The sequence below is a fragment of the Cornus florida genome, unplaced genomic scaffold, assembly GCF_030987335.1.
Source record: "Cornus florida cultivar Cherokee Brave unplaced genomic scaffold, ASM3098733v1 CherokeeBrave_3.0.0_Hap2_Chr05, whole genome shotgun sequence".
Classification (NCBI taxonomy): domain Eukaryota; kingdom Viridiplantae; phylum Streptophyta; class Magnoliopsida; order Cornales; family Cornaceae; genus Cornus; species Cornus florida.
Window position 1 is genome coordinate 66,980,883 of NW_026775575.1, and position 18,877 is coordinate 66,999,759.

Consider the following 18,877-nt stretch of genomic DNA (forward strand, 5'->3'; position numbering starts at 1 on the left):
ATGACTCAAATAGTACAAAATATTCTTCATACAGATTAGATATTTGGTAAAATTCGATCTCAAATTTCATGATGAATTTTTCAGCGAAGATCTGTATCCAATTTGTTTTTGAATTCGGATTCAAAAGTAAAAAAAGGAACTTTACATCAAGTTAAGAGTACTCAATAGAGTAACTAAGTGGTCTATTTTAAAATTTTATTTTTCACTTTAGTTGAATTAGGCAAAATAATTGAATATTTGTTAAATTCTAAACTGCCCTTCAACCTCTTATTTCAAAACACTAAATTATTCATCTTAAATCAAATAGTATAAGTTGCACGTGCAGTAGAATATATTATCTAGAGTCGCATTGCATTTTGCATAGTCATAAGGAACACGGGAAGGGGAGGCTATCCAAGTCATTTTCTATTTGATTTTTTTGTGGTAGGTAGGCCTATGCATAATTTCTTATTCGATTGAAAAAGGATAATTTGATCTTTTAAAATAATGGTAAGACATTTTGAAAAGGAAAATGATTCTCGATTATTTATAAATTGTTTGACTTAGAAATTTTAATTGATCATGTATGCAAAATGTAAGAAAGTCGATCCAATACTTTCTTATATTTGATAAAGTTGACCAATCAAAACTTATAGGTAAAACAATTCATTTGAGAATTCAGCAAGTAACACTACTCTTTTAAAAAACTTTGATTCTCAATACATATATAATAATTTTAAAAAATAAATAAAATTTCAAAATAGACTAGTGTTTTATTAGCCTAGATAGCTTCACAACACCGTGGTGGACTCTACGAAAAAAAAAAAAAGGAAATTTTATTTTTTATTAAGAACTCCAAACTCAATGTAAATGCCATAATTTTCGTAAAATCGAAAGCTGTTAAAAAAAATTTCAGATCGAATTAATTACAAGAAATAAAATAAAAATCAGATTGAATCAGACTGCGGGTCAAACCTGATCCATTTCAGATCCTCCATTTCAGACCCAAAGTATCCGGGTCGTTCTGTTTTGTTCTGGGCTTTGACCTCAAAACCCTAAACCCTTTACACGTTCCTTCTAGACCCTTCTCTCTCCCTCCCTCTCTCTACAAAACCCCCATTTCTGTTCAGTCATCCCAAAAACCCCTCTCTCTCTCTCTCTCTCTTTCTCTATATTTTCTATAGCGTTCTTTCCCTGCAACTCTCGTAACATGTATCGATTCGCCGCCAATCTTGCTTCCAAAGCACGGTATGTTCTATAACAACAAATAAAAATCGCTTTTTTTTGAATCGATTATTTCTTCGTTCTCACTGATCTCTCTACCTTTGTTATGTAGGGTCGCTAGGAACAGTACTAAGCAGGTATTGATTGATTTAATTGTTTCAATCTTAGCAATATGATGTTAATGTTTGATATATATATATATATATATATATATATATATATATATATATATATATATATATTTGACAAATTGATCTTTTGTGTTTTTTGGGGTTCAGATTAGTACTAGGTTGGCTTGGAGTAGAAATTATGCAGCAAAAGACATTAAATTCGGGGTCGAAGCGCGGGCTTTGATGCTCAGGGGTGTCGAAGAGCTCGCTGATGCTGTTAAAGTAACAATGGGGCCAAAAGTGAGTTGGTATTAGAATTGGACTATGTTGTTGTTCCGTGTATTCTTTGAAATTGTCGCATTTCTGTGAGAGAGAAATGTAATTTCTGTTCTAACACAAGGCGTAACAGAAAACAAAGACCCACTTTTTTTTTTTTTTTTTGTATAACATGTGAATGTGTATTTTTCACCTTCTCAATTCAACCCAACAAAGCCAGCCCTTTGCCCACTATGTGTAGGCTACATGAATCCTGTTATTGAAGTCCATTGGAATGGACAATTATCAATCAATTCTAGTCAGTGATTTTGAATAATTAACTACAATGGTGAGTCTTATTTCATTAGGCCAAGTTGTGGATTTTAGTTGATCCTATGATTCTGATAATTATAATAATTTTTTATCCTTCTACTTTTAACTTTGGTCTTCCCCTTTCCCTAGCAGCAGTATCTCAAATTTTCACCTTGTATGAAATACGCAGCATAACACAATCATAGACATTCACATACTCTATTTCATTAAACATAATTTTTCTCTCTTTGTGTGATTTTCCCTCGGTAGTTCTTTGTTCAAAACTATACCGTGTAATCAATGTCCCATGAATGTTTCAGTTCCAATTTTTGAAGCACTGACATTGGTGTCTATCTAACTATGGCTTTTAGATTCTCTTCCTTTGCTCTTTTGTGGAGTCAATAATGTGAATTCATCCTTCAACAAATTTATGGGTGCTAGCTTTCATCGTACTTAATTTATTGTGCTTAAATTTTGGATCCTGCTGCTTCTATTTGTTATTAAACAATATTTGATCCGGAATTTGGGAGGAAAGAAATCTAATCAAAGGAAACAGGAGGGAAATAAAATAAAGTAAAATTTTGCCCTTAAATGTTTTAATGAAAAATAAAGCAAATGATAAATAACCTGCGATTTCAAGTGGTTCTCATTTGAATTGCTTAAAAGAGATAATTCTGATTGGTCAATAAGAATTTTTTCCCCTTCGTTTAACTTGACCAATAAATAAACAAATCTATTCAATGAGTAAAAGGAAAGAGAGGAATCTATTTCTTTGCCATCAACATTTGCCAGTTTGATCAAGTTAATGGAAATTTAAAGCCTAGTATATTTTATTTTATTCTTTACAATTATACTTTTTCCTTTTATTCAAAATTGTTGATTGCTTGTTTGACCTGTTTAATATGTGAACGATTTCAAATTTTGTTTTGAAATTCAATTCAAGTTTGAGGGTCATCAGGTGTCCAACATGTCTCCAGGCATGTTGCACAGAAGATTGTGTACAATATGGTTTTTGACATGGATTTGAATTTTTTAAAAAAGTGTCAGTGCTACATGGCTTGTAATTTGTAAAATAACTAAAAGTTATAAAAGAAGAATTATGTTTTGAGTGCAAAATCAAGATTTAAGTTTGAGAGTATCCTAATCACTGAAGTCCTGCAACCAAATCCCTAATGATCAGAATGATACTACTAATTATGTTTCCCCTTTTATTCTTGATCTAGGATAACATATTTGAGAATTCTTATCTTTTCCTTGAGGGGTTGCATTTTTAACCGGAAATTGTTTGTATCATTTTACTTCTATTTCGAATCCTTTTTAACAATTAAGAAAATATTATTTAGACTTTAGAATCAAAAAATATTGTTGCCATAAAGTTGGGCATCTGTTGCTTGATATGGATTACTGTATTTTGGGCTCAGTAAATTGTCTCTTTAGTTTTTTCTTTTATCATATTATCATTTGATTGCATGTTGTTCAGTCCTCCTTTTGCCTTTATTTCTTCTTGTCGAGTCTTTTCGTTTTCCTCAAGTAATGTATTGATACTTGTTATTGTTCAAAATTTGTTTATTATTATTATTTTTTCTTCCTGAAAAAGTTTCCCTATTTGAAATTGTGTGATGGAGGCTAGTGTAGTTTGGTTCTTTTATGTCCCTTGGATCTTTATCCTCCAATCTATGATGGTTAACTAGTGTTGTTTTTTGGTGTTTGACTTTTCCAAAGGGACGCAATGTTGTTTTAGAACAAAGCTATGGTGCCCCGAAAGTGACAAAAGATGGGGTCACTGTGGCAAAGAGCATTGAGTTCAGCAACAGAGTCAAGAATGTCGGTGCTAGCCTTGTAAAGCAGGTTGCAAATGCTACAAATGATGTTGCAGGCGATGGTGAGGTTTCAGACATGCTGTTTTTAGGCTACCTGAATGTTATCTTCTGTTTCATATAGTTGTTTTTGATGCATAGGTTGTTATTGCTAGTGTTCTGACCTATGGCATCTTGATGGATATGGTAGTTCCTACATTTACTAGATCTTCAGCAAAATGGGACTTTCCAAATCTAGACATGGTTGATGATCCAGGGCATGTTCATATGTTTCAGGTACCACTTGTGCAACAGTTCTCACCCGCGCAATATATTCTGAAGGGTGCAAGTCAGTGGCTGCTGGAATGAATGCCATGGACCTGAGACGAGGGATCACGATGGCAGTTGATGCTGTGGTCACAGACTTGAAGAGTAGAGCACGGATGATTAGTACGTCTGAAGAAATAGCACAGGTTTGCTTTATAGAGTACCTCCTTAACTGAAAGTTACTTATGATATGAAAGTGTAATAGTTTCGAGGGAATTATTTGTGAAAAATGATAGCTTTCATGTAAATGATTTATTGTATCACTAATAGCATCTCATCTTGAAAAGGTTGGCACAATATCAGCAAATGGAGATAGAGAGATTGGTGAGCTGATAGCCAAGGCTATGGAGAGAGTTGGCAAAGAGGGTGTTATTACCATTGCTGTAAGTGGCCTTCTTATTTTTCCGTCTTTTCCTCCTGAATGATACCTATAGTTTTTAAATGTTCAATAGCTATAGGTGCAGGTTGCTTTACAATTTGTTTGTGCAGTTTTTGTTAGTCAATCATTCTTTTCTAATCCTTTATTTTAAAATTTTAAAATTTTTTATAAATAAATTTTTGAAACGTTTGGTATGATGTTCTTGATTTTCTATATGGAAAAATGTTTTAGTCATGACTAGTTTGTTAATTTGTTTTAGTTTCCCTTCTCCACCATTTTTGTTTTTCCTTTTTTTTTTTTTTTTTGTTGGTCAGGTTCCTTTTTTTGAAGGTTTTTTTCTTAATTTTATTAACAGTAGCATATACGTATTTACAATTTTTGGTTAGTTACTTGCAAAAATATTCAAAATATTCTATTTTTTCTTGAGAATAGTAGCCAAGCAAACTACCAAAGGGATGGTTTTATTGTTCATGCTGATTTGTTAATTAGTTCTGCTGATTTAAATTACAATACCTTTTGCATCGTGGTGTTGATGTTTAAATTGATCTTCGCTCTTCTTTTGTCTTCAATACTATATCTATGTTATTATTATTTTTTTCGAACGGTTATATCTATGTTATTTTAATATTTTTTGTAGAACTTTATCCTGCCATTATTATTTTGTGAAGTTTTTTAAGGATCCAACTGATGGATTTAGTTGCTGCCTTACACTGTTGCAGGACGGAAACACACTGGAGAATGAATTGGAAGTGGTTGAAGGAATGGAGCTGGACAAAGGCTATATATCCCCTTATTTCATCACTAATCCAAAGACTCAAAAATGTGTAAGCAGATTTATTTTCTCTGAACTAATGACTTCTATGCACTCCCCCCACCCCCCAACTCCCTGAAAAAAGAAAAAAAGAACAGAAAAAGAATCAATCTACATTCATAGACACTCTCAGGGGCACTACTAGTTTATTTATATGTTTACTTTGCCGAGTGTTTCATGGTGTTTGGGTACTTCCTACTCCTGTATGCTGCCTGACTTCCTGTTATTAATGAAGTTCTTTTTCATTTTATTTTGGCCAGGAACTAGAAGATCCACTAATTTTAATCCATGAGAAAAAAATCTCAAGCGTAAATGCAGTGGTGAAAATATTAGAGTTGGCCTTGAAGGTAGACATCTATTTTGTATGTTAAGAAAAACATGTTTTTCGTGCTATTTGAATATTACAACCATATTATATCATGTTCTTCCAGAAGCAAAGACCCTTACTGATTGTTGCTGAAGATGTGGAAAGTGAAGCATTGGCGACCCTCATTCTGAACAAGCTTCGTGCTGGAATCAAGGTGTTTTTAAGCTCTTATCACATAAATAGTAATCCATTAGCTTAAGTACAGTTTGTTTGGGGGTACAACTCTCTGAATCTAACTTTATTATGCATCTGTTGAAGGTCTGTGCCATTAAAGCACCAGGATATGGAGAAAATAGGAAGGCCAATCTGCAGGACCTTGCCATCCTCACAGGGGGAGAGGTAGGTTCACCTTTTAGTATTTTATTGAATGAACCACTGGCTTACTTTTTTGAATATGTTTTTTTTTTTTTTTTTTTGGTATTGCATGTGCCATTGTGTAAATTTTCTTCCTTTCTTCACCTCCTCGATCAACTGTAGGTCATAACTGATGAGCTTGGCTTGAACCTTGATAAGGTGGGAGTAGAAATGCTAGGGTCATGCAAAAAGGTGAGATATTAGAATGATGTTTTGGTGTGATTGATGTGCTATTTTTTGGTGTGATTGATGTGCTACTTTTCGATAACCCTATGGCAAGTTATGTTTCTTTATCATCTTATTGTGTGGTGGATAACAGGTTACTGTATCAAAAGATGATACTGTAATTCTTGATGGGGCTGGTAGCAAGAAAGACATTGAAGAAAGAATTGACCAGGTTAATACCATCATATTCTCAAACCAGTTACTTGATATTCTGTCTGATTCCCATTGAATTCATAACTAACTTGATTTGCGGCCTGTCATTGCCATTTAACAGATAAGATCCTTAATTGAATTAAGCACTTCTGATTATGACAAGGAGAAACTGCGAGAGAGACTAGCGAAGATCTCTGGTGGTGTTGCTGTCTTGAAGGTTAGTTTCTCACTGGAAGACAACTTTATCATTTCTGTTGTCTGTAAAGAGGGCCAAGAGCTCTTATCTAGGCCTACATAAGTAGTTCATAGGAGATTAATGGCAATTTATAAAATAGGACAAAATAAGTGGTAATTTGTGAAACAACATATGAATGAAGTCTGTACTTTTGCTAGATTGGAGGAGCCAGCGAAACTGAGGTGAGTGAGAAAAAAGACAGGGTTACTGATGCTTTAAATGCTACAAAGGCAGCTGTGGAGGAAGGAATTGTGCCTGGTGAGCTGCTTAATTTATGAAAGCTTTTTGTATATCTTGTTGGCTTTAGGACGACTGGGCATTAATTTTGAGCTTTTTATGTCTAGGTGGTGGTGTTGCTCTTCTTTATGCCTCAAAGGGGTTGACAATTCTCCAAACTGCGAACTTCGACCAAAAGATCGGTGTTCAGATTATTCAGAATGCTCTAAAGGTTTGAACCTCTTACTATTCTAAATGATCAACTTACTTTAGTGCTATAATTGTAAGCATATAGTTTTGTTTCTTTCTCGAGCCTATTTGGTGAGCAAGCACTTTGCGTGTTTGCCTGAGGGGTATTTGCTGAAAATATTCAAAACCCTCGTTAACTTGAGTATGATGCTGTAGAATATTTAGATGGTTTGAGCAGCAAAGCAGATAAACTTGAAAAAATTAACATTAAAGCTGCAAGACATATAATTTTTTTTTTGTTAATAAATAATTACTGTTGAAGACAAAAACTCTCAATATTGTTCTTTATTTTATTTTGTCTTTTTCTTTTGGTTGGGGTTGACATTATGGATCTTAAAACACCTGTTGCTTGTTGGGTCGTGGGGGGCACATGATGGACCTTAAAATTGCTAGATATTTTGAGAAGTTTTAATATGTATTCTGTCTAATTTTAATAACAAAAATACCTGTATAGTTCATCTATGGCTGCTTTTGAGGCTTACATTGATAGAATACTGCCCAAAACAATAGTTGGCTTTATTTCTCTTTATATTTTCGCCTGCACAGGACCTTGTCGTTATTATTCTATATGGTCAAAACATGCACTGCAAAGACTTTCTTGGAATGTACTCCTTAAAAATATTATTAATCGTGTATTAATCTGTTTCTCCTGCAGGCACCGGTGCACACGATTGCTTCTAATGCTGGAGTTGAGGGGGCAGTAGTAGTTGGCAAGTTGTTGGAGCAGGATGACCCTGACCTCGGATATGATGCGGCTAAAGGTTCTCGCTCTTTCTCTCTCTATCACACACACACACAGAGACTAAAAGAGATTGTAAATTACTTTCATTCTCTCAATTTTGACAATTATTTTCCAACCAGGTGAATATGTGGACATGGTGAAGTCAGGAATCATTGATCCATTGAAGGTCATTAGAACAGCTTTGGTAGATGCTGCCAGGTAATTTTCCTAGCCTGCGAAGATTTTTTCCCTTTTGTTTTAGCTTTCCAATCAAGCACTGATCGGTTCTCTTTCTCTATGTAGTGTTTCCTCTCTGTTGACCACAACTGAGGCTGTTGTCGTTGAACTTCCCAAGGTTGAGAAGGAAGCTCCACCAATGGGTGGAGGCATGGATTATTGAGGAACTTGTGACAGCCTCAACTCATCTCATCTCCTTAAATTACTCAGTTTTTAAAACCACAAAAGGTTGTTTGTTCAACCACTAGTATGATTCTCTGTTTCTCCTAGTTTTTGGAAAAAAATAATTTAACCTCTTTTTGTAGTTTTCGGAAAACAGAATATTATAGTGATTAGTGAGAGCTCATAGTTCTAGATTTTTTTTTTTTTTTTTCTTTTTTAATCGCTGTTTTGGGTATAGCTATTATCATTATTATTATTATTTTTTGGCCAGGTATATGCCTACACCCACCCACAAATGACTACAACGGTCTCCAACTAGGGATGTCAATTTCTCCCTATCTAGCAGGTTTCTGTCCCACATGGGATAGATTCGGGAAGCATTTTTACCCCATAGGGGCGAGGTTTCTGTCCCACATGGGATAGATACGGGAAGCATTTTTACCCCATAGGGGCGAGGTTTCAGTCCCACATGGGATAGATACGGGAAGCATTTTTACCCCATAGGAGCGAGGTTTCCGTCCCACATGGGATAGATAATGGAAGCATTTTTACCCCGTGGGGCGGGTATGGGATTTAAAACATGAACCCGAGTCGGAACCCGTCCAGATTCTATGTTAGTATTACATTTTTACCTTTACTTTAAAATAATTACCAAGTCTAGAGTCTAGGGTTTATGCCTCTCGCGTCACTCTCCAGATCTAAATCTAATACGGTGATATTAGTACCCGCCGCCTCTGCGGCTAGTCACCATTTTACTACTCACCGGCCATTTGGTGATCATCATTTGCTCCTCACCGGCCACGACCAAGAGACTAGCGATATCCGATAATCAGGAAAATTGTGCACGGTGATGACGATTTGCGTTCTGTTTCTTGTGCACGGTGATGACAATTTGCGTTCTGTTTCTCTCACACACACCGTCTCTCTTTCTCTCTCTCTCCCATTTAGTGTCCGTCAGCTTAGTTTAGTGTTGGGGGGTGGATTTTAGGCAAAGCCGCCCCATTGCCATCCCTAGCTTAAACCTCTCACCTCCCCTTCGAAGGAAGGAGAGCTATACCAGTTGTGACGGTTCATGGTCCTATCGAGCCGAGGAGATGACTTCAAATTCTTTATCATCTCCGGAGGTCTCCTTCCCATTGGATTATCTTGTTAGTTAGCTTTGTCTGGTGTGGGTCTCTCGGTTTGAAATTTGAATATAGATAATGGTTTGTGTGGCTGTGTGTGATACTTCCTCTATCCATTCAAGGAACTATGTGTTTCACCACTAAGCTATTTTTATTAATTTTTATTTTTCTGTTAAATAACTCTTTCATCTAAATCCTCCCATTAATTTTACAATTTTGCCTTTTAAAATCTCCTTAAAATATCCGTCTGACCCCTCCTCAACTATTTTGTAATAAACTCCCTTGACTAACACCCATTCTGTTGTTTTCCGTGGCCTCTGTTTTGCATCTTTCGTTTTTATCTGTTGGAGGCCTCAGGGTCTTTAGCCCATGGGCTTGGCCTTCTCTGTACAGTTTTCTTTTTTGAATCTCCTCCAACTATTTGACGTGGATAACATAGTGATTAATATTAATTATACTATTTATTTTAATTTTATTATTACTATCAATTTATCATAAAAATAAATAAATTCTTAATTACCATTTTTTTAAAATTATTAACTTATTATTAAAACTTTATTATTTATAATAAAATTTATTATACTTTTTTTAAATTTTAATAAAATAAAACTTATTTTAAATTTTAATAAAATAAAAAATACCCTCTTTTTCATGCAATATATTTATAAAAATTAATTAAATAAAAATACCTTCTTTTTCATGTAATATATTTATAAAAATTAATTAAATAAAAATGCTTTTTTTTTTTTTCATGAAATATATTCACAAAAAAATATATACTTTTGTCTAAATAAAAAAAGAGATGTAAAATAAATTTATTTAGCGATTTTGATTATCTAAGAGGTTTATTTATTTACTTATTATTATTGTTATTAAATAAAAATCTAGCATTATCACAATGTTCACAATCAATTCCCAACGACTAAACGGTGCTGCATGTCGTGTACACAGGAAAAAACCCATGGTGCAATGGATGTAAACGTGGCACCGAATGGAAAAAAAAGACATGCAATATAGTGTGTGTATATAAATATACATAATACACACACATTATTCATATATGCACACTTAATTCGTTCTTATCATCTGCTAAAATAAATAAGTCCAAGTTCCAATTCTGGAGATATGTCTGAGGAGGCCCCGGATGACATGGGCCAGATCCGACTCGCAAACATAGCATTCAGTCCGTACAGCTGGGCCAGCCCATAGAAGGACACTGCCATATGGGCCGAACGAGAGTAAGCCCATCAAAGGTGACCAAGGCTTACGAAGGAATAGGCCCAGATCCAGCAATTAGTAAATATCTTGTAAATATTTTGTAAATATCTATAAATAGGAGATGGAATGAAATGAAGGGGGATCTTTTTTGGGGGTTGAGGTGTAAGAATTCTAGAGAAAGAAAGTGGAGAAGGAATTTCTTGCATCTTCAATTGGCGCCGTTTGTGGGAAACGCATGGAAGTTTGGTTGATCAATGAGGAATATCGAATGGATTCAAACCAATTCGGTTGATCGAGACTCGATCTTTGGGATTTGAATCCAGAGCTGAGCGATTGTGACCTGCTCTGGAAGAATTACAATTCTTGAAGCTTTGGAGTGACTTCAGATCTACGAGTTGTTTGATTGTGGCAGGATCTGACGGATTTAGAGTTCAGACAATTCAGATCTCGTAAACAGTGAGCATAATTCGGAGAATTAGAAGCCAGATCTAAAAAATTCCTACTCACGAAGCTCAGATCTACTCGCGAGCTTGAGATTAATGCCTTTACTCCGTTCGGGAATAATGATAGGTGAAAGCTCCAATCCGATGGAGGCTGTCCAGCAAACAAAGCTTGAAGAGTTGATGAACTTGATTGAAGTTCTCAGAAAAGAAAATGCAGAATTGAAAGCTGGACTGCAACATCGGCAAATACCTGCGGTTTCGCATCCACCTCCGGTCGGAGAAGGAGGTGTTCAATCCAATATCGCGCATCAAGGCGATCAGAACGAGAACAATCAGTCAGCTCACCACCGTGATGAAAGGATGATGGACAATTTGCCGCCAAATGTTCGTCGAGTTGAAGATCACGAAGGATCGACTCACGTTGATCCGCAGCGGGAAAGGTTTGACCGAGAGGAAGTGATGGAGGTTGATCGCCGTCGAGTAGCGTCGCCTTGGCAAAGAGAGTTCATAGAGGAACGGTCGTTCGATCCGTCTTACCGGCCTTCCATGGTTACTGTCATTCATCACGGTTCGGAGGGCAGAACCGTAACTCACAGAGCTACCGCTGGACTCCAGAGAGAGAATGAAGCTCTCCGATCCGCAGCTCGGACGGTGGATTCACCATTCACCGACGAGATCTTGAATGCGCCGCATCCAAGGAAGTTTGCTATGCCAGTCTTTATTCTGTTTGACGGAACGACCGATCCGATCGATCATGTGTATCATATTCAGTTGAAAATGGCCCTGAATACGGAAAACGACTCTTTAATGTGCAAATGTTTCCCTACAAGCCTGGCCGGATCGGCGCTCAGCTGGTTCAAAAACTTGCCTAGGAGCTCCATTGGCAGTTTCAGGGACCTGTGCGATCGGTTCATAAGCCAGTACTATGGGAACAAACGCCCGCCGAAGGACATCTCGAGCCTGTTCACGATGCGGCAGCACAAGGATGAACGTCTCCAGGCCTTTCTTACCAGGTTTAATCTCACTAAGAGTATGGTGATCGAATGCCACCCTTCTACGGCAGTTCAAGCCTTCAAGTTAGCCATGACACGCGGAACTCCGTTTCACACCAGTCTGGTAGTGAACACGCCGGCTACCATGGATGAACTCAATGAGAGAGCCGATGGCTTTGTGCGCCTCGAAGAAGAGGAGGCAGCTAATGCTCGGACAACGTCGCTTGTGTCGACCGAGGAAAAGTCCAAGGCAAAGATCAGGCAGAAGCAGGCTCAGCCGCAACGTCAGACCACTTGGAAGGCCGAAAAAAGGTCCAGGGAGGAAGAGTTGATTACTCCGCTGAAGGTCACTCTGGCGAGGCTGTATCAGGAGAACAAGGACAAGTTTCATCCACCACTGCCAATTAGACAACCCCTCGAACAGAGGGATCAAACTAAACATTGTGCTTTTCATTCTGATTTCGGACATCAGACTAACGAATGCAGGAACCTGAGGAGGCAAGTGGAGATGTTGATAGCTAGAGGGGAGTTTGCGAGTTATGTTCAAGGCTCGGCGATGGAGCAGAATCGACCGGTGGAACAAATAAAAAGGAGTCATAAACAAAGCTCCCACAATTCGCAACCAGTTCGTATAATCAATGCTATCCATGGTCGACCCGAGCCTAGTGAAGAGTCAGATGAGCTGCTCCGGGTGCGCCTGCGGCAGGCGCAGATGAAGAAAAGGGTCGGCAATGTGACCACTCTACACCAGCAGAGCCCGTCAATGCAGATAAAGTTCGACTGGACAGACCTGCAGCGTGTTCAACTGCCTCATGACGACCCGTTGGTAGTCAGTTTGACAGTGGCAGATTGCTTGGTGCGCAGAGTTCTGATCGATCCTGGGAGCAGTGCGAATGTTATGCCGAGGGACACATTTGACAGGCTCGACATTAAACCAGAGAGGCTCAAGCCCACCGGAAATCCCTTATTAGGGTTCGATGGGAAGAGGGTGGAACCCGTCGGGATAGTGGAAGTAGAAGTTCAAGCTGCAGAACGAGCTCTTATGGAAACTTTTGTGGTTGTGGAAATTCACCCCTCGTATAATCTCCTGATGGGAAGAGGATGGATTCACAGAGTCCGAGGTGTACCCTCAACTCTGCATCAGGTCATGAGGTGCCTCGGGCCCGATGGAGATAAAGTAATAGACATTCGGGGGGATCAGGTCGCAGCCAAAGAGTGTTATTCCGTCACACTAAAGCATGCTGGGAAAGGAAAGGCGCCCGTCCGTTCGACAAGCCCCAGATAGCAATTACAGGAACCTCCGCTCGAGCAGAATAGGGTGGAGGAGTCAGCCGACTTGACCGAGGAGCCCCTTCTGGATGTGCAGATCGATCAGTCCAGGCCAGAACGAACTACCAGAGTAGGTATAAGACTGACCAGAGAAGAGCAGCAAGAGCTAGTGGATTTCTTGTCCCACAATGTCGACGTATTTGCATGGAGTCACCTAGACATGCCTGGAATTAGTCCTTCCGTATCCTGTCATTCCCTGAATGTCAATCCTAATTTCAAACCAGTGAAACAGAAGCAGCGAAGATTTGCTCCAGAACGTAATCAGATCATAGCGGAAGAAGTCGATAGGCTGCTTGATGCGGGATTTATCAGAGAAGTGCACTACCCTGAGTGGTTGTCCAACGTTGTTGTGGTGCAGAAGAAAAATGGGAAATGGCGAGTATGCATTGATTTCACCAATTTGAACAAAGCCTGTCCGAAGGACAGCTTCCCGTTGCCTAAGATTGATCAAATGGTGGATGCCACCACTGGGTATGAGCGTTTAACCTTTCTGGACGCATATTCAGGTTATAATCAGATTCCTATGGACCCCGCAGATGAAGAAAAAACTTCTTTTGTCACCGAGCGAGGAACATACTGCTACAAAGTTATGCCTTTCGGGCTAAAGAATGCGGGAGCAACTTATCAACGACTTGTTAGCAAAGTTTTTAAGAATCAAATGGGTAAGATTGTCGAAGCCTATATTGATGATATGGTGGTAAAGAGTAGGAAAAAGGATGATCATCTGAAGCATCTGCAAGAGGTATTTGATGTACTAAAGCGATATGGGATGAAGCTCAATCCGACCAAGTGCTCGTTCGGTGTGAGTTCCGGGCAGTTTCTGGGACACGTGGTCAACCGCAGGGGCATCGAAGTTAGCCCCGCTCAAGCAGAGGCTTTGATTAAGAATGCCGAGCCAAAGACGATCAGAGAGGTGCAAGCCCTAACAGGACGAATAGCTGCATTAAGTCGATTTATTTCAAAATTGTCAGACCACTGCAAACCATTCTTTGACACGATTCGGAGCCATGGAAGGCAGGTCTGGGGGGATGAGCAACGACAGGCATTGACTCATTTGAAGCAATATATGCAGAATCCACCAGTCCTGTCAGCCCCAGAACCGGAAGAAAAGTTATTTCTATATCTTGGAGTATCTGGTGTCGCGACGAGTGCCGTTCTGATTCGTTGCAAGGAAGGGGTGCAATACCCGGTATTTTATGTAAGCAAAACACTGATGGAGGCAGAAAAAAGATACTCAAAGGCCGAACGGGTGGTACTTGCACTTGTAAATGCAAAAAGAAAGTTGAGGCATTATTTCGAATCCCACCCCATAGCTGTTCTAACAACTTTCCCAATCAGAACGCTCATGCACAAGCCAGAGCTCTCGGGCAGAATGACAAAGTGGGCCATAGAGTTGAGTTCATTTGACATAACGTATGAGCCGAGAACAGCTGTTAAAGGGCAAGCGGTAGCCGATTTCCTACTAGAATGTGATGCTGAAGATACGGAAAGGACCTTAGAGGCGGCTCTTGGAAACTTTTTGTGGATGGCTCCTCTAACCAGATGGGGGCTGGGATTGGGATCAAACTGCAAACCCCAGAGGGTACTTCCTTGAGCCAAGCACTCAGACTTGAGTTCCGAGCCACCAATAATGAAGCGGAATACGAGGCGTTGCTAAATGGATTAAAGTTGGCCAGAGAGCTACAGATCAAAAGTTTGACAGTGTATAGTGACTCGCAGCTGATTGTTCGGCAGGTAAATGGCGAGTACGCAACCAAGGATGACATGATGGGGGCATATCGTTCTGCCGTTCTGCGTAGAGCCAAGGACTTTGCAAAGATTGAATTCATACAGTTGCCGAGGGAACAGAATGCAGATGCAGACCGTTTAGCATGCAGTGCTTCGAGTTGCGGTGAAACATTGGCGAGGGTGATTCCAGTAGGAATAGTGACCCAGCCATCCATTCTCGAAGAACCGATGGACTCTGACCCTTGGCAAGTCAACGTCATACCGTATGAACCGAGTTGGATTGACCCAATCATTACCTATATTCGAGATGGCGTTTTGCCTATGCAAAGGGATGAAGCTAGGAAACTCAAAAAGAATGCTGCCAAGTACGCCATCGTGCGGAACCAGCTGTACAGAAGGTCCTATTCTGGCCCGTACTTGAAATGTGTCACCCCCGCGGAGTCGCAGCAGGTATTGCGAGCTATTCATGAGGGTGTGTGTGGCAATCATTCTGGGGGAAGATCGTTAGCGCATAAAGCAATGACACAAGGGTATTTCTGGCCAAACATGTCAAGAGATGCGGAGGAGTTCTCTCGAAGGTGCGATAAGTGCCAACGATATGGACCATTGATCCACCAACCACCTGAGGAATTGCACGTAATGGCCTCGCCGTGGCCTTTCGCGCAATGGGGGATGGATGTGGTCGGTCATCTGCCAACTGCAAGAGCTCAGAACAAGTATGTGTTACTGGCCACGGATTATTTCACTAAATGGGTGGAGGCAGAACCGTATCCTAGCGTGACTCAGACTCAGGTGAGACGATTTATCTGGAACAACATTATCTGCCGCTTCGGTGTTCCCAGAACAATAGTCATGGACAATGGCACAAACCTCGACAGCAGGTAAGTAAGAAAGCTGCTGGAGGAGTATGGAATCAACCAGAAGTTGGCTGCAGTAAGTCATCCTCAGGCCAACGGACAAGCAGAAATCACAAACAGAACCATTTTCGCCTGCATTAAGAAGAAGCTGGAAGATCATAAGGGGAAGTGGTTGGATGAACTCCCGAACGTTCTATGGGCTTACAGAACCACCCCAAGGCGGCCGACTGGGGAGAGCCCGTTCGCAATGGCGTATGGTACCGAAGCAGTTATACCGGTTGAGCATTTAGTCCCCACTATCAGAAGCTTAGCATGGAGTCGGGATCAGAACGACAAGATGTTAAGATTGAACCTCGACATGATAGACGAAAGGAGAGACGCAGCTGCTATAAGGCTAGCATCGTATCAGCAAGTGCTGGCGAATATTCACAACAAGAGAGTAAAACATAGGGATTTTGCCCCTGGCGATCTGGTTCTGAAAAGAAAGGTGGGGATGGTCAAAAAAATGATGCCACCCTGGGAAGGCCCATACAGAATTGCGGAAGTCATTGGCAAGGGGGCATATACGTTGGAAACCATGGCGGGAAGGTTGGTCAGCAAGCCCTGGAACGCCACGTCTCTGAAGAGGTACTACCAATAAAAGCTAAGTTCTGGCTTTAATTGGATGTTATTTGTTGTCAATCAAATACGTATGAATGAGCAAGTTACTGGAATTTACAAAAAAAGAATTTTCTTTTCCAACGGTCTACTATAAAAATTTAAAGCCAAGTGGCAAGTGGCACTCTAGCCGAGCGCCAGGCACTTAAGCAAGATAAGTGGCAGCTGGCACTATAAGCCGAACGCCAGACACTTGCTAAAAATTTAAAGCCAAGTGGCAAGTGGCATCCTAGCCGAGCGCCAGGCACTTAAGCAAGATAAGTGGCAGCTGGCACTATAAGCCGAACGCCAGACACTTGCTAAAAATTTAAAGCCAAGTGGCAAGTGGCATTCTAGCCGAGCGCCAGGCACTTAAGCAAGATAAGTGGCAGCTGGCACTATAAGCCGAACGCCAGACACTTGCTAAAAATTTAAAGCCAAGTGGCAAGTGGCATTCTAGCCGAGCGCCAGGCACTTAAGCAAGATAAGTGGCAGCTGGCACTATAAGCCGAACGCCAGACACTTGCTAAAAATTTAAAGCCAAGTGGCAAGTGGCATTCTAGCCGAGCGCCAGGCACTTAAGCAAGATAAGTGGCAGCTGGCACTATAAGCCGAACGCCAGACACTTGCTAAAAATTTAAAGCCAAGTGGCAAGTGGCATTCTAGCCAAGCGCCAGGCACTTGCCGTAAACAAACACACGGCAAAGCTAATATAAAAGAAAAAGAGAGAAAAGATATGTATGTACTGAAGATAAGTTGAATAGAGCACAACACATAGGGAAAAAGAGTTCTGTCATTTCATTAATATTGAACATTGAGTTTACAAAAGAGAGATGTCCATCATTACAAGAAGATATGAAATAGAAGAATTCGAAGGAGCCCTAGCTAGACGCCTCAGTACCAACAGCATCCTGGTCGTGCCGACTCGCCTCCTCGGCCCCATCAGCCGCCTTACCTTCATGAGGCGGGGAATCAAGGTGAATGACTGAATCGTTCGGCTGGGGTTCAGCGTCAGCAGTGGCTATAGAAGGAACCACGGTTGACGATTGGGGAGCGGTCAGTGGCAGAGCGGTAGGAGGAGCTGTGATGATCCTTGAGGATGCGATGTCCTGGCACTCATCAAATATACGTTCCGCTTCGGTGGGTTCTGGGTCGACATAGACCCCCAGAGGTTCGATCCCCAGATCCTTGTCTACCTCATCCGGAGTGGAGCTGGTCTGTCCCTCATCTGGAACCCGGTCGGCGAAACCTTCCCGGAATCCTTGAGCATACCGAAGAGCACCGACCCTGGAGAACTGAGCGTGAAGGGCCAGCATCCCACCACCCACTCTGCTGATCGCGTCGATCAGAGCGGTACGCTCGTCCAGAGCTCTTTTTTCAAAAGCTATCCGAGCAGACTGTTCATCAGCTAGAAGGCGCTGGAGTTCTGCCTTCTCTTCCCTAATTGATTCCCGCTCAGTCTGCCAGACGCTCTTCTCAAGCTGGAGGGCGTCCTTCTCATCCTGAAGGGAATCATTCTCCTTCTTCAGGACATCTCTCTCTTGCTCGGCTTTGTCAAGCCGAACCAGCACCTCGGTATTCTTCATGGCAAGGAGGTCGTTTTCTTTATTAGCCACCTCCAGGCTGTCAGAATACTTTCGGGCCCTGGCGTTCCCCATCTCCACCTGCTTCTGCATGGCCATCATCCCGAACAATGTCTGCATAGGTGCACAATAAAAACGGTTAAACCAATAGTCAGAACGGGCGAAGGCAAGACCAAGTAATATAAGAGAATTCATGAGTTAGAAAATAAAAGTCACCTCCATAGCAGATTGGGGAAAGCGACTGAACACGTCCTTCTGGGAAAGGCCCTTTGCCGCCTCAAGGTCCTTCGGAGTCCACATGCTCCTGTAGTAGGCCATAGCGGTCTGGCCATCCTTCAGCATGGTCTCGTTCGGTTTCACGAACGTCCCATCCGTTCGGGTGTACCGAGGGGCCCATGGCGGTAAGCTGGGGATAGAAGGGGGGCCTGAAGCAGAAGCAGAGCCACCAGCTACAGGAGGCCCAGAGGGAGAAGGAGCTCTGATCGCTCGGTGCAAGAGAGTACCCGGCCCAGAGACCCGGGTCCTTCTAATGAGAGGCTCCTCCTCAGGATCGATTTCACTGTCAGGATGAGGCCTTTTGCCTCGTTCTTTGTCCCGACCGACCCCCGCAGCAGCAGGAGTTATGGTAGCTGGGGAGGGCGCGTTCTGGTTGGCAGCAGGGGCGCTGGCAACAGGGTTAGTAGCCACTGCGCTCGGGACAGTGTCAGATATGGTGGCTGAGGAAGAAGCTGACGCTGGAGAGGAGGTCGCCCCAGCAGCAGGAGTGGCTGGGGGAGTATTTTTCCTCCTGCCAAAAGAGGGAATCTGAAGTCTGCTCATGTTGTAGCCGAGTGAGGAGAGCGCAAAGAGGTTGTC

At 41.1% G+C, this 18,877-nt stretch overlaps 2 protein-coding genes across 2 annotated transcripts; one reads left to right on the forward strand and one right to left on the reverse strand.

Moving 5' to 3' along the window:
• Positions 1-1,049: 1,049 nt before the first annotated feature.
• On the forward strand, positions 1,050-8,318 carry LOC132306719 (chaperonin CPN60-2, mitochondrial-like). The gene is made up of 18 exons (XM_059804243.1): positions 1,050-1,227; positions 1,316-1,340; positions 1,482-1,613; positions 3,603-3,762; positions 3,974-4,149; positions 4,291-4,386; positions 5,102-5,206; positions 5,454-5,540; positions 5,625-5,714; positions 5,819-5,899; positions 6,038-6,106; positions 6,234-6,311; positions 6,414-6,509; positions 6,686-6,785; positions 6,872-6,975; positions 7,648-7,753; positions 7,854-7,932; positions 8,017-8,318. Exons 1-18 carry the CDS (start codon positions 1,190-1,192, stop codon positions 8,111-8,113), a joined length of 1,719 nt encoding a protein of 572 aa, XP_059660226.1. The 5' UTR covers positions 1,050-1,189; the 3' UTR covers positions 8,114-8,318.
• A 1,176-nt stretch (positions 8,319-9,494) lies between these two features.
• On the reverse strand, positions 9,495-18,460 carry LOC132309405 (uncharacterized). Its single transcript, XM_059807717.1, has 3 exons — positions 18,239-18,460; positions 17,870-18,136; positions 9,495-9,653 (listed from the first exon to the last, which is right to left on the reverse strand). The coding sequence occupies exons 1-3, from the start codon at positions 18,362-18,364 to the stop codon at positions 9,495-9,497; spliced, it is 552 nt and encodes a 183-aa protein (XP_059663700.1). The 5' UTR covers positions 18,365-18,460.
• Positions 18,461-18,877: the final 417 nt, after the last annotated feature.